This window comes from Canis aureus, chromosome 33 (genome assembly GCF_053574225.1).
Source record: "Canis aureus isolate CA01 chromosome 33, VMU_Caureus_v.1.0, whole genome shotgun sequence".
Lineage (NCBI taxonomy): Eukaryota > Metazoa > Chordata > Mammalia > Carnivora > Canidae > Canis > Canis aureus.
In genome coordinates this window covers 12084109-12098271 of record NC_135643.1, presented here as the reverse complement: position 1 = coordinate 12098271, position 14163 = coordinate 12084109, and the positions used below count along the sequence as shown (strand labels likewise).

The following is a 14163-nucleotide window of genomic DNA, read 5'->3' as shown; positions in this document are numbered from 1 at the left end:
TGTGCAAAAGATTTGAATAGACACCTCACCAAAGGTAATATACAGATAGCAAATAAACATACAAAAAGATGCTCAACTTCATACATCATTAGGGACTTACAAGTTTTCACCTACTACAGTGGGGTAAAAATCCAAAAGGCAGACACCACCAAATGCTGGCAAGGATGTAGAACAACAGGAATTATTCATTACTGCTAGAACCACAAAATGGTACAGTCACTTTAGAAGACAGTTTGGCAGTTTCTTACAAAACTAAATACACTCTTACCATATGATCTGCAACCACATTCCTTGGTATTTACCCACATAAGTTAAAAATGTATGTCCACATAAAAACCTGCATATGAATGTTTATAACAGTTTTTTTCATAGTTGCCAAAACTTGGAAACAACCAAGATGTCATTCAATTGGTAAATGGAAAAATAAACTATGGTATATCCAGGAAATAAAATATTATTCAACGGTAAAAAGAAATGAGCTAGCAAATAATGAAAAGACACAGAGAAACCTTAAATGCATATTGCTAAGGAAAAAGAGCCAATCTGAAAAGGCTACGGACTGTATGATTCCAACTATTTGACATTAGTTGCAAAACTATGGCAACAGTAAAAATGTCTGTGGTTTCCAAGGGTTTGGGGAGAGGAAGGGATGCAAGTAAAGCACAGGGGATTTCTAGGGCAGTGAAACTATTCTGTATGACACCATAATGATAGATACATATCATTACACATTTGTCTCATCCCATAGAACACCAACCAGATGGCAGATTGTGGGACTTCTCAGCCTCTGTAACCACACAAGCTGACTCCTCATAGTAAATGCAGTATTTACTGTTTCTGTTTCTCTGGAGAACCCCAGCTAATTCAGACAGTACCTGCCACATACATAGTGGGACTTCTGTAAATAAAGAATAAATGACCAATATTAAGAATTATGTTTTTAAAATATTTGTCATTTTTATAAAAATGGAAACTTCTTGGATGTTTGAAACTTGCATTACTTTACTATTGATATTTTCTGTTTACTAATCAACTGCATTTTCTCCTTTATGAATTTCTTTTATATTTTTTGTCCATTTATCTATTAGACCCTTTATTTCAATGAACTCATTATAACTGTAAGCTATTAATAAAATTTTTGTGGTTTTTTTCCCCCTAAAATAGATGTCCTCAAATGAAGGAAACCACTGGCAAAATAAAAGCAAATCTTTGTAATCACAGAAAGAAAAGTATGAGCAGGAATAAATATTAGCTCAAATACTGGATGATGCCATCTAGTGGAAAATTGATTTTAACTTCTTTCCCTGGATCAGAAATTCCCAAATTCCAATCCCCCCAAATTTGGTATTTATGGGACTTTATTTAGATATATATTTTAGCCCCTAATTTGCCAAGATTTCTAACTCACTTAATGTGTATGATAGCCAAAGAGTTGTATGTCAGTATCATCCACAATGGAACCCATAAAAATGTCATGCCAGCTAAAATTAAGGTGCGCAGTGGTACATTGTGCTTTTCCCTTTTCAACCAGAATTTTCACCAACTTCACAACAGTCATTTTGCAGCAGCTAGCATTTTTAAATGTGCATTCCGTGCCAGTCCCCTGAAGCGAAATACTTCACTTGTATTATTTTATTTAATCCTCTTAACTCTAGTAAGATAGGTACTATTATTATACTATTTTACAGACGACAAGATTGGAGCAGAGAGTTTAAGTAACTTCTCCAAGGTCACACAGCTATACAGTATCTGAGCCCAAAGCCCATTACATCATTATAATGTGCACAGGTCTCTGCACTGGGAAAGATCACAGTCATGCCCATAGAAAATGACTTTACAATTCTATATTGTCATCTACATTCAGCTTTAGTATACCCCATATAGAAATGAGTTATGTTCCTTAATTACTAAGGGCTACTTAAGGACATTTTGTAACTTAATATTTACATGGTTTAGAATTAATATATCAAACACTCGGATGTTCCTAAGTAATATTGATTGTTGATTTTGGGCTTTAGGAATTTGAAGATGTTTTCAATGCTTTGCTATTCCTCTACATCTCCCTCAAATACTAACATAAATGAAAGTAAACTGACCTGCTTTGAACCTTCTACATGGAGGCAAACTGGCACTAATTTATTTATGACTGGTTAGAAAACTCAGGTGATAGAGATCGGTCAGCCAGGCAAGCCAAACTGAGGCTCATGAACCTGGTCTCAAGCATAGGCACCTGCCTCTACCCCACAAAGGCTAAGACCCTAAATCTGCCCAGCCTGGCCTGGGTCCACTCAGTGCTGGCAGAAATCAAGCTCTGCTCTCCATAGCTCACTGAAACACAGTTGAAGTATATTTTTCTTATAGTCCACTCCTTCTGTAGGACCTAAAGTATCAACTAACTACAACTGAAAAATTAATTCCTGCTACTGCCCTAGTAGGAAACGAGGTGAAAGTAAACATAGGAACTTTATAATAGTCCCTCTTGAGGCTCCATCGCTGAAAATTGTCTGATGCTGACGTCTTCTGAGCATTAGTGAACAAAGAGCATCAAATAATGTAGTGGAGTTTTTTTTAAAGAAAAAGAGTAAACTATAGAAGTCTCTCAATTTATTTTTACATTCCGAGTGGAAGAGAAACCTGCAAATATCTTGTCATCTGTATCTGCGTATCCCTCACTCCCACCCCTGTCTCCCAAGAGCTCAAGGTGTAAAATGGTAAAGTCCAATGAAACAAAAAAGGCTCAAGTCCATATTCAGCAAAACAAAGGGAAAAAAACTGGTGACTAACAAAGAATCTTCTAGCACAATGTACTGGAAAGAACAGAGGACGTAAAAATAACAATAGAGAACATTAATTGAGCATTAACTCAATTGTTAATTGTCCGGATCACTTTTCTAAATATTCTTTGCCTGCAAGATCCCATTTGAATGCCCACAAGGAGATTTCATGAGGTAGGTGCCATTATCTCATCATACAATAAAGAAACTGAGTGGGGGGGATCCCTGGGTGGCGCAGCGGTTTAGCGCCTGCCTTTGGCCCAGGGCGCGATCCTGGAGACCCGGGATCGAATCCCACGTCGGGCTCCCGGTGCATGGAGCCTGCTTCTCCCTCTGCCTGTGTCTCTGCCTCTCTCTCTCTCTCGCTGATGACTATCATAAATAAATAAATTAATTTTAAAAAATTAAAAAAAAAAAAAAAGAAACTGGGTAAGTCGTTGGCTGGACTTACACAGCTAGTAAAGCACGGACCAGATACCGAGCTGCCAGGCCCCAGAGCCCAACCTTCTTTCATGGTAAGAAAGAGATCAAGCCTGAGACCACTTCCCTAGAGCACCAGAGGCAAACCTGGCGCGGAAAATCCATTGAGCGGATTTGCCATCCAACTAAGGTACATCCACCCGCTTGGTTGCACAGTTGCTCAGACTCCTTGCTGTCACCAGCTCATTTATAAACTGGCTGCGCTTTATGATGCAGTTGAATTCACAGTAGAAGCTGGACTTCTGGGAGGTTAAGAGGCCTATGCTATTCTTTTCAGGCTCTAAAGTTTCTTTGTGTGTGTGTTTTAAGATTTTATGTATTTATTCATGAGAGAGAGGCCGAGACACGGGCAGAGGGAGAAGCAGGAGCCCCGCGCGGAGCCTGATGCGGGACTCGATCCCAGGACCCGGGGTCAGGCCTGAGCTAGACTCTACCCCCCGACCTTGGGATCACGACCTCAGCCGAAGGCAGACGCTCATCCACTGAGCCACCCAGGGGCCCCTCAAGTTTTCATTTAATAAGAAAAGGGCGGGGAGGGGGGGGAGGTTACAGGTGCTATGGTAATTTACATAAAACAAATCCATGCTTTTAAGATACCCAATACGTGTTCGAAACCTCATTCTGGAGATGACCACGTAGGTGCAAGCTTAACCCTGTGGGACTCTGAGATCCGGCCACCGGCTTCCTGGCTCCCCTGCGATGAGCCCTGGTGAAAACTCAAAATGCCCCCAGTTCAAGCCCTGGCTTTGTCAGTCATCGGTTAACGCGGCGAACAGCCACTGGAGCCCCGCGTCTACGGGCCCCGCCGTAACTACCGAGCGGTGGGGCCGGAAGAAGCAGTCGCGTCAGGAGCGCCCCCGGAACCCAAGGGCTGCCTCCTGCCCGCCCGCCCGGGGACCGCATTCCCGCAGCACCGGGGGCGGGGCCTGGCGGGCGGCGGGGCCGGCTGCGCGGGGAGCGGCTGAAGCGGCTGAAGCGGCTGAAGCGGCCGGGCGCTGGCAGGGCGGCGGGTGCGGGCTGCCAGGCCATGCTGAGCGGAGCGTGCGGCCGGCTCGCCTCAGCACTGCGGGGGCCGCGCGGGCCGTCGTTCGCGGTCGCCCGCAGGCGCCTTCACGCGTCGGGGTCGCGGCGGCCCTCAGACAAGAGCGAGAGGACGGGAGGCCCGCCCCGCGCCTTCGACCCGGCGCTGCTCGAGTTCCTGGTGTGCCCGCTCTCCAAGAAGCCGCTCAGGTGAGATTCCCGGCGGCCGGCCTCGGTTCGCGCGGCCGCTCACGGCCCTGGGGAGCCCTTCGGCTCGGGTCGGGGTTTCCCGCAGCCATTTTGTGGCCCCGGGCCCGGCGGCTACCAGGCTCCGCCCACTGCGGCGGGAAGGGCGGGGGAGGGGGAGGCGGGCGCGAGCCGATCCCGGGCCGCTCGGATCGCACCGCCGAGGCGCGGCTGGAAGCCTTGGAAGGTTCCGCGCTGGCCGCGCGGTCGCCTCGCCGGGGGAACTTTTTTTTTTTTTTTTTTTTTAAATGCCGATTCGGATGCGCCGGCGCCGACCGACCCAGTCAGCCGGGCTGGGGGCCGGACTAGCGCGAGGCGTTTTCTTAAAAGGACCTAAGTGGTTCTCGCGCGCCGCCAGATTTAGGAACTGTTGGGAGTCGGGACTGGCCCGTGGGTGTGAGGTTTTTAAGCCAAGATGGTGAAAAATGACTAAAAATTCTTATGGAAATCTACAGCTGATGCGTGACGGCCTTAAACACTTTTAAGCTGCGTGCGCTGCTGCGCCTTTGGCTCTTAGTTCTGGACGGGCTGGGTTTTGCAGAGTCGTAGGGTCTGTCTCCCTGGAGTCCTTAGGGAAAACAGCTCAGGGAGGGGAAAATAGAAGAAGACGGAAAAAAAAAAAAAAAAAAAGAAAAAAAAAGGAAAAAAAAAAAAAGAAGACGGAATCAGAGAGGGAGACCAACTCTAGGAGACCGACGGAGGGTTGCTGGGGGTGGGGGGATGGGTGACCGGTGACGGGCATTAAGGAGGGCACTTGATGTCATGGGCACTGGGTGTTAGGTTCCACTGATGAAGCACTAAACTCTATCTCTGAACTAATTATACACTGTATGTTAATCAAATGAGGAAAGATTTTATTTATTCATGAGACACACACAGAGAGAGAGGCAGAGACACAGGCAGAGGGAGAAGCAGGCTCCATGCACCGGGAGCCCGACGTGGGACTCGATCCCGGGTCTCCAGGATCACGCCCTGGGCCGAAGGCGGCGCTAAACCGCTGCGCCACCGGGGCTGCCCGAGTTTAAATTTTTTTTTTTTTAAAAGAACTCTACACCCCCAGGCTACTAAAACTGAACATTGACAACACTAGTTTTGCACCAGACTGTTATCAGTGGTTATTTTGGGTGGTGGATTGCTAGTCATTTTTTTTTTTTCAATCTTTCTACGTTTCTCTTAACGAGATGTTTTCCCATAATGAAGACACTCAATTTTCTTATACCTTGAAATGACCATTTAATCTACCGTTTAGTTAGTTGTGTAACTAGCTGCAGATGCACTGTTTTCAGTTTCCTCGTTTCTGCTCTCTCCTCCTCAAACTTTTATTTTGTATATCTTGATTTTCAGTGGTTTCCTTCCAGTGGTTCAATTAGGTTGCTGTGTTAAGCGTGCATTCTAAAATAGTGGGGAATTTTAATTTTCCTCTAGTGGCTGTTTCAGTAGTAAATTAACTGGGATGGTTTTGGGGTTGACCAGAGTTAGGAAGGAATATTTTGATGAAAAGGGAAGATCTTCTAACTGGATTTTAAAAATACATATTAAGGTGTAGCTCGAGAATAAAATGAAAAAATACAAGAGAAACTGACCAAAATGCAAACAATTAGAGATTCATTTTCTAAGAGAAATGTTTCAGTTGGCTAATACTGTTTTTAGAATTAGAAGCAGTTTTTTATTTTTTTAAAGATCTTATTTATTCATGAGAGACATACAGAGTGCCAGAGACACAGGCAGAGGTTGAGAAGCAGGCTCCATGCAGGGAGCCCGATGTGGGACTGGATCCCGGGACCCCAGAATCATGCCCTGGGCTGAAGACGGCACCAAACTGCTGAGCCACCCAGGCAACCCTAGAAGCAGTTTAATTCTACTTTTTTGGAATTTAACTCTCTGTCAAGAATTGGATAAATGGTGGTGTTTATTGAAGACCACGCACTTCTAAGCATTTTATTTTCCACAATTCATTTTGTTTTTCTTTTCCCCCCTCAGATATGAAGCATCGACAAATGAATTGATTAATGAAGAGTTGGGAATAGCCTATCCAATTATTGATGGGATTCCTAATATGATACCACAGGCAGCTAGGATGACACATCAGAATAAGAAGCAAGAAGAAACGGAGCAGCACTAGATCACAATTAAAAGCAACGCCTACAACTGCATTTTCTTAATACTACTTAATTTTTTAAAAGTCAGAGTGGCAGGTAATAAGCGGGGGAGAAGAATGTTTCTGTCTCTTCCTACGTTGACTGTCCTTATTCCATTGGTCTCTTTAGCAGGACTGTTCTACTCAGCTTCTGTGGAGGAAAACTTTCCACAGGGCTGCACTAGCACAACCAGCCTGTGCTTTTACAGTCTCCTCCTGCCAGTTACCATACCAGTTTATGTGTTCTTCCACCTTTGGACCTGGATGGGTATTAAACTCTTCAGGCATAATTAATACAACCAGAGCCAAGATGATACACATATTAATGATATGTCATGTCTGTCTCTGAAAGCTCAGTGACATGGAAATACTGGAAACCCACTTAATTTGCAGGAAAGGTGCTTTGCCTTGCTTCTCTCAGAGGTTTTGGACTATGGGAGGCTTAAGCTGCAGAAATTTCTTTTGTACTTTTGTTCTGCCCTTATTTTTTGAAAATTCTAACATATGACTGCTGTATCAGAAGAAACATTTCAGGAAAGTTTCCTATTGGAAATTAACAGTCCTGACCATCAGCTGATGACTTTATTACCCTATTCATCTAAAGTTAATAATTAAAAATTTTTATGTTTATTTTAGATTCAAAGTATCTGGTACTGATATGTTAAGGATGACTGAAATAACTCCAAAGGAGTTATGCTGGAGTAGTTGTAGAGAAATACATTTGAGCTAGTGTACTAGAAAACTACAATACAGTGGAAATTTCATGTACTTGCAAACATTGACTTTGTAAAATTACCTTCATTTCTTTGGCATCAAAGGCTTACATTAATAATAAAATGACAGCTTTCCATTTAAAAAAAAGTGTGCAGTTTTTTTGTTTGATCACAAGAGTGTGGTTTCAAAAGAGGGCAGATGTAAAAATATTGTAAACTTTTAAATGTAGGCATTGTGTAGATAGGCACTCAAAACCCCACATAGAATACTATCCCAGGAAAATATGTATCTTTGGGGATAGAGGTAGGGTTGGAAGACTTGTAAAGAGCTTTTGTGTCCTAGTGAGCTTAAGGCTATGTTTTGAATCCCATCTCAGTTTATTTTCCTATTTAGCACTGCATTGGTTGAGTATATTCTGTAGTACAAATCATGTTTTTAAAAATCATCCTATGGTACTCAACACCATAAAAACGGGACGTGACAGATTTTTCCAAAGAAGACATACAGATAGCCAACACACATGAAAAGATGTTCAACATCACTAAACAAGGAAATGAGAATCAAAACCACACCGAACTATCATTTTACACCTGTCAGAATGGCTAAAATAGACCAAGAAATAACAATGTTGGTAAGGATATATAGAATAAAGAACCCTTGGGACGCCTGGGTCGCTCAGCATCTGCCTTTGGCTCAGGGCATGATCCCGGATTCCCAGGTTTGCGTCCCACATGCATGGAGCCTGCTTCTCCCTCTGCCTGTGTCTCTGCCTCTCTCTCTGTCTCTCATGAATAAATAAATACAATCTTTAAAAAAGAAAAAGGAATCCTTGTATGCTGTTGCTGGGAATGTAGATTGGTGTAGCCACTGTGGAACAGTATAGAGATTCCTCAAAAAATTAGAAATACTGTACAATCCAGTAATTCCAGTACTGGGTATTTACCCAAAGAAAAACCCTAATTTGAAAAAAATATATATGTCCTCCTATGTTTATTCAGCATTATTTACACTACCAAGATAAGGAAGCAGTCTTAAGTAGAATGAAGATGCATATAAATGAGGCTGGAGGGAAGAGAGGCTTGGAAGACAAGTTGATCAAAGGAAAGCCATTGGTTTTAGGCTGACCTCTTAACTGAAATGTTAGGTCAAAAAGAAAAGATCCAGTGAGCTTGGGTGGCTCAGTGGTTGAGCTTCTGCCTTTGGCTCAGGTTGGGATCCCTGGGGTTTAGTCCCACATAGGGCTGGCTCCGAGCCTGCTTCTCCCTCTCCCTGTGTCCCTGCCTCTGTCTCATGAATAAATAAAATCTTAAAAAAAAAAAAAAAAATCACAAGATTCAACTCGTGTAAGACCGCAAGCTCATTCTCAATGGCAGTAGAAGCCACATAGATGACATTCTTAAAATTGTTCCCTGTGGGTAATCCCACAATCCTAAAACAATGGAAAAACTAATGCCTAAGGTGAATGAGAAACCCAAAAGAGTAAGCCCCACCCTATACAGTTAGCTAGTTAAAAAAGATTTATAGGGGCACCTGCAAGGCTCAGTTGGTTGAGTAGCTAGCTCTTGATTTCAGCTCAGGGCATGATCTCAGAGTCCTGGAATTGAGTGTCTGATTGGGTTCTGCACTCAGTGGGGAGTCTGCTCAAGGATTCTTTCCCTTCTCTGCCCCTTCCCCTGTTCTCACATGCAGGTATACTCCTCAAATCTTTCTCAAATCTTTAAATAATTTATAAAACCCTTAGAGGCAAGGAAGGATCCTCTTCGTCTCCTGGGAGGAGAGACTGCTACTTTGTCTATGAAGTAGCTTCTTCCTTGTAAACTTAATCTTTCTCTCTTTCTCTAAATGGCTTGCTCTTGAATTCTTTCTCCCACAAAGCCCAAAACCCCTTGGTGAGGGACCTGAGGCCCTCTTTCCTGGGGCCTCAGCCTGTCCAGCATCACATATACAATGGAATATTACTCATATGTAAAGAATGAGATCTTGCCATTTGTGATAAAATAGGTGGAACTTGAGGGTATTAATGCGAAGTGAAATAAGTCCAAAACAAATGCCATATAATTTCACTTATATGTGGAATCTAAAAACCAAAAAGCAGAAACAGACACACAAATACAGAGAACTGATGGTTGCCCAGAGGGGAGTGTGGGCAAGATAGGTGAAGGGGAGTGGGAGGTGTACAGGCTTCCAGTTATGGAATGGCTAAATCACAGGAATAAAAGATTCAGTATAGGGAATAGAGTCAGTGGTACTGTAATAGCATTGTAAAGTGACAGATGGTAGCTACATTTGTGGTGAACATGGCGTAATGTAGAGTTGTCCCATCACTGTATACACTTGAAACCAATGTAACATTATGTGCCAGCTATACTTCAATAAAAAAATTAAAATCACCATATATATATTTTATATATTTTTATTTATAACCTGGAAGAATATAAAAGTTCCCATTATTTCCTGAAATGGAGTTATTGCTCTTTTTTTTTTTAAGGGGTTATTTATTTATTTGAGAGAGAGAGGAAGAGCAGGGAGAGGGGCAGAGAAAGAGGGAGAAAGAATCTCCAGCAGACTCCCTGCTAAGTGCTGAGCCTGATGCAGAGCTCAATCTCATGATCCCAAGATCATGACCCAAGCTGAAACCAAGAGATGGAAACCAACTGAGCCACCCAGGTGCCCCTAAAGATTTTATTTTTAAGTAATTCTACACCCAATATGGGGCTTGAACTCACAGCCCTGAGATCAAGAGTCACATACTCCATCAACCGAGCCAGCTGGAGCCCCTTGTTCTTTTTAAATTACCCTAAATCTCATTGTGGTCAGTATAATGAAACAATTTTGCTGATAAAACAAGCACCATACTCTGAAAAGTCAACTTTTGCAAGCCAAGCATTTTATCATTTTTGAGGAAACTGATAAGCATACCTTGGGGGAGTTCAGTATTGACTCCCATCTTTTTATTAATAGAATTTATTTGACAATCACTTGTATAGTGCAAACGGTACACTAGCTCCAGTTCTAAGCATATTACATATAATCTTTTATAACCTAAGAGGCCAGGTGGGCAATATTGGCACCATTTTACAGATGAGGAAAGTGGAGCACGAGAGACTGAAGTGATTTACTAAAGGTAACAGCAATCAATAACTGAACCAAAGTTGAAACTGTCTGCCACTGTGGCTTCAGTCTGTCTTCTTAACCATTGTACAGTGTCTCTTTAAGAAAACTTGTCCTTTCTATTTATAAGAAAAATAGAATTCAGAATCAAAATGCTTAGATTCAAATTCTTGCTCAAGCCTGATGCCTTTCTTCTCGTTTCCTAAAGCACCATGTATTTTATCTCTATTTTGGCATTTGAACTTGTAGCATAATTGCCTGTTTTTGGTCTCCTGTCTAGACAGTAAATTGTTCAACATTTTTAATTTAATGCTTAGCACGGAGCTAGCACATCCTTCCTGAAAGACGGGAAGCAGGGCTCTGACAAGCTTTATAACTTTAGGCAAGTTCCTTTTCTCTGAGTTTCATCTGTAGGGTTAGAAATCCCACCCCAGGGGGATCCCTGGGTGGCTCAGCGGTTTAGCGCCGCCTTTGGTTCAGGGCTTGATCCTGGAGCCCCGGGATCGAGTCCCGCATCGGGCTCCCTGCATGGAGCCTGCTTCTCCCTCTGCCTGTGTCTCTGCCTCTGTCTTGTGAATAAATAAAATCTTTAAAAAAAGAGAGAGAAAAGAAATCGCACCCCTGCTTCTTCCATAAAATTGTGAGGAATATACTAAACTTGACTCATGAAAGCCCTTTGTGAAACAACCCTAACTGGTGAACAAAACAACGATTCAAAGTCTCCAGAAATTGTCCCAAGGGCACACAGCCAAGTGATGAAACATACAAGAAAATCTAAAACTTGTTAAGTGCTGCACATTGAAGTTTGGGGCATTTGAGCTGCCACTGGCATCCTTCTTCCTCCTCTCAGCTCAGAGTGATGGCCACACCAGGAGGTGCCACCAGGACGGGGAACTCTCTTGTCCCCAACTCCTACTGGAGGGCCATGGCATTCCCCAGGAGGTGAAGATTAAAATGTAACTATGTAACTATAAAAGACAGTGTAAATGCATATTTCCTCTTTCTATTTAACGGATTTGCAGAGCAATTTGTAGAAAACTATGTATAAATTGTATTTTGGGGTCTCTATCATATTTGTCATTAGCAGCACAAAGGAAGTAGATGGGGCAGCCCCAGTGGCGCAGCGGTTTAGCGCCGCCTGAAGCCCGGGGTGTGATCCTGGAGTCCCGGGATGGAGTCCCATGTCAGGCTTCCTGCATGGAGCCTGCTTCTCCCTCTGCCTGTGTCTCTGCCTCTCTCTCACTCTCTCTGAATAAATAAATAAATAAATCTTTAAAACAAAACAAAACAAAGGAAGTAGATGGGGGCAGGGCTGAACTGGAGTAAAGAAATGATACCAGATGGTAACTTGAATTCACAGGAACTAATGAAAAGAGCCAGAAAAGGTAAATATGGCTAACATACTAATACTACAAAATACATCCTTGTTCTCCCCTTTCTTCTCGGTTCTATTAAGAGGCAATGAATTATATAAAGTCATAATTATAATCAGGTATTGTTGAGTTTGTAACATGTAGACCTAATTTTCATGACAATAATAGAACAAAAAGGAATAGAGCTACCTAGATGTAATGTTTCTGCATTTCACTAGCACTTTTATAAAGATTTATTTATTTGAGAGAGAGAGAGAGAGCGAATGCATGCATGTATGCATGCGTGTGCAAATGTTTGGCGGGGGGGGGGGAGGGGGGACGTTGATGTCATAACCTGAACCAAAATCAAGAGTCAGATGCTTAACTAACAGTCACCCAGGTACCCCTCACTAGCACTCTTAAGAACAGATCTGTGTATATGTAAATTATATTTCAATAAAAAAATATAATAGGAAAAAAACCCCTAAACCGAGAAATAATCTCTCTGCAGAGATTAAATATTTCTCAGGCTCTCATATGCTCCTGGTGAGAATATAAAATGATGCAGCTTCTTTGGCAAACAGCTGGCAGTCCCTCAAAATGTTAGACAGAGCTACCATACAACCCAGCAGTTCCACTCACAGGTGGAACTCAAGGGAAATGAAAACATGTCCACACAAACTTGAGCACAAATATTCATAGCAGCACCATTTATAATAGCCAAAAAACGGAAAACAACACAACTCTCCATCAACTGATGAATGGATATGTAAAATATAAATACAATGAAATATTATTCGCCAATAAATATGGAATGAAGTACTGATACATGTTACAACATGGATGAACTTTGAATGAAAAATGCTGGTTATTAAAAAATGTGTTGTTTGATCCATTTCCATGAAATGTCCATAATAGACAAATCTATAGAAGCGGAACACAGACTAGTGATTGCATATGGCTGGGGACATTGTGGAGTTACAGCTAATGGGTACAAAGTTTGGGGTGACAAAGATGTTCTAAAATTGATTGTGGCAATGGCCGCATACTTCTGCAAATATACTACATCCATTCAGGTGTATGCTTCACATGGCTTAATTATATTCTGTGTGAATTATATATCAATAAAGCTGTTACCAATTTTTTAAAAAAAATAGTATCTAAATGTCTGGTGTCAGGCTTAGCAGTTCCAAGTCACTTGCTGGAGGTCAAATGCTGGTAGAGGCATGGCCAAAAGTGGGATACAGGTCTTAAACCTGCTAAATTCTGTCCATGTTGTGCTACTTCTAGTAACCCTCTCAGATACAACACTCTTCCTTGAGAATTCTCCAACAGTTGAGTGTTCCTCTCCCAAGTTCCTCACCAGCAGATCATCCTGGTTTCCCGTTAAAGGGACTGACCTTCATAGCTTCCCACAACGTAGCTCATGCCATGTATGGACATTGACCCCACCACCCCCAGCTATAAGCCCATCACAAGAAGCACAATCTTATTCTTTCACTAACTGGGGCTCTTCCCCACTCCTCAGTAATTAGCTGACTTCACAATGTCAGGATCTCTTGCCTCCTTAGATCCTCTTAACAAGATTATCTTCTTTAGTGTTATCTGCATCACTGACAAGGATCACCTTTACTCATCTTGTGAATAAGACCCTTCCCATCGGCTTTATTTTTTTTTAAGATTTTATTTATTTATTCATGAGAGAGGCAGAGACACGCAGAGGGAGAAGCAGGCTCCATGCAGGGAGCCCCACGAGGGACTCCATCCCGGGTCTCCAGGATCACGCCCTGAGCCAAAGGTGGCGCTAAACTGCTGAGCCACTGGGGCTGCCCTCCCATCAGCTTTCAAGGTGTTTCCCACTCTGAGAGAACTAACAAAAAAAGACTTGCCATGCATGACCTGTCTCCCTCTTTTCTTCCAATCCTACAAAGAGTGGGCTAAGGAAGCCTCTCTGAACTTGACTCCAGATCTTTAAGATGAAAATGATGCCTACTTCCAGACTTGGTGATGGTTTTAAGGGAGGTAAAAAATATGAAATCACTGAGCACCCCAAGAGTCATAGTAAGATTCTCACTACTCTATGTAGCTGTGGGGAGAAAGGCCTGTCTCCTTTTCTAAGTTTTTTTTTCCTTCGTGAAACGCTCCATTTGGAAGTGATTGCTATATTCCGCATTCGCCACTAGGTGGCACTTTTGGCTAGCTCATAAGAGGAAACACCAGCAAAAAAGCACTAGAAGGAGGATTGTACCCAGAAAGAGGATTGCACTTGTGAAATGCTGAGCTAGGAAGTCATATTCACAAACATTTATTAGCGTGGCACCTACTAGGC

At 42.6% G+C, this 14163-nt stretch overlaps 2 protein-coding genes across 2 annotated transcripts; both read left to right on the top strand.

The window, feature by feature from the left end:
• Window positions 1-4212: 4212 nt before the first annotated feature.
• Window positions 4213-6642, top strand: PYURF (PIGY upstream open reading frame). The gene is made up of 2 exons (XM_077882842.1): window positions 4213-4484; window positions 6501-6642. The coding sequence occupies exons 1-2, from the start codon at window positions 4282-4284 to the stop codon at window positions 6640-6642; spliced, it is 345 nt and encodes a 114-aa protein (XP_077738968.1). The 5' UTR covers window positions 4213-4281.
• On the top strand, window positions 6597-7518 carry PIGY (phosphatidylinositol glycan anchor biosynthesis class Y). Its single transcript, XM_077882843.1, has one exon. It carries the CDS (start codon window positions 6736-6738, stop codon window positions 6949-6951), a length of 216 nt encoding a protein of 71 aa, XP_077738969.1. The 5' UTR covers window positions 6597-6735; the 3' UTR covers window positions 6952-7518.
• Window positions 7519-14163: the final 6645 nt, after the last annotated feature.

Bases quoted from the DNA above. Each gene is read 5' to 3' on its own strand.
- PYURF (XM_077882842.1), top strand. From the start codon at position 4,282: ATGCTGAGCGGAGCGTGCGGCCGGCTCGCCTCAGCACTGCGGGGGCCG. The intron at 4,485-6,500 runs GTGAGATTCCCG...TTCCCCCCTCAG, and splicing joins CTCTCCAAGAAGCCGCTCAG to ATATGAAGCATCGACAAATG.
- PIGY (XM_077882843.1), top strand. From the start codon at position 6,736: ATGTTTCTGTCTCTTCCTACGTTGACTGTCCTTATTCCATTGGTCTCT.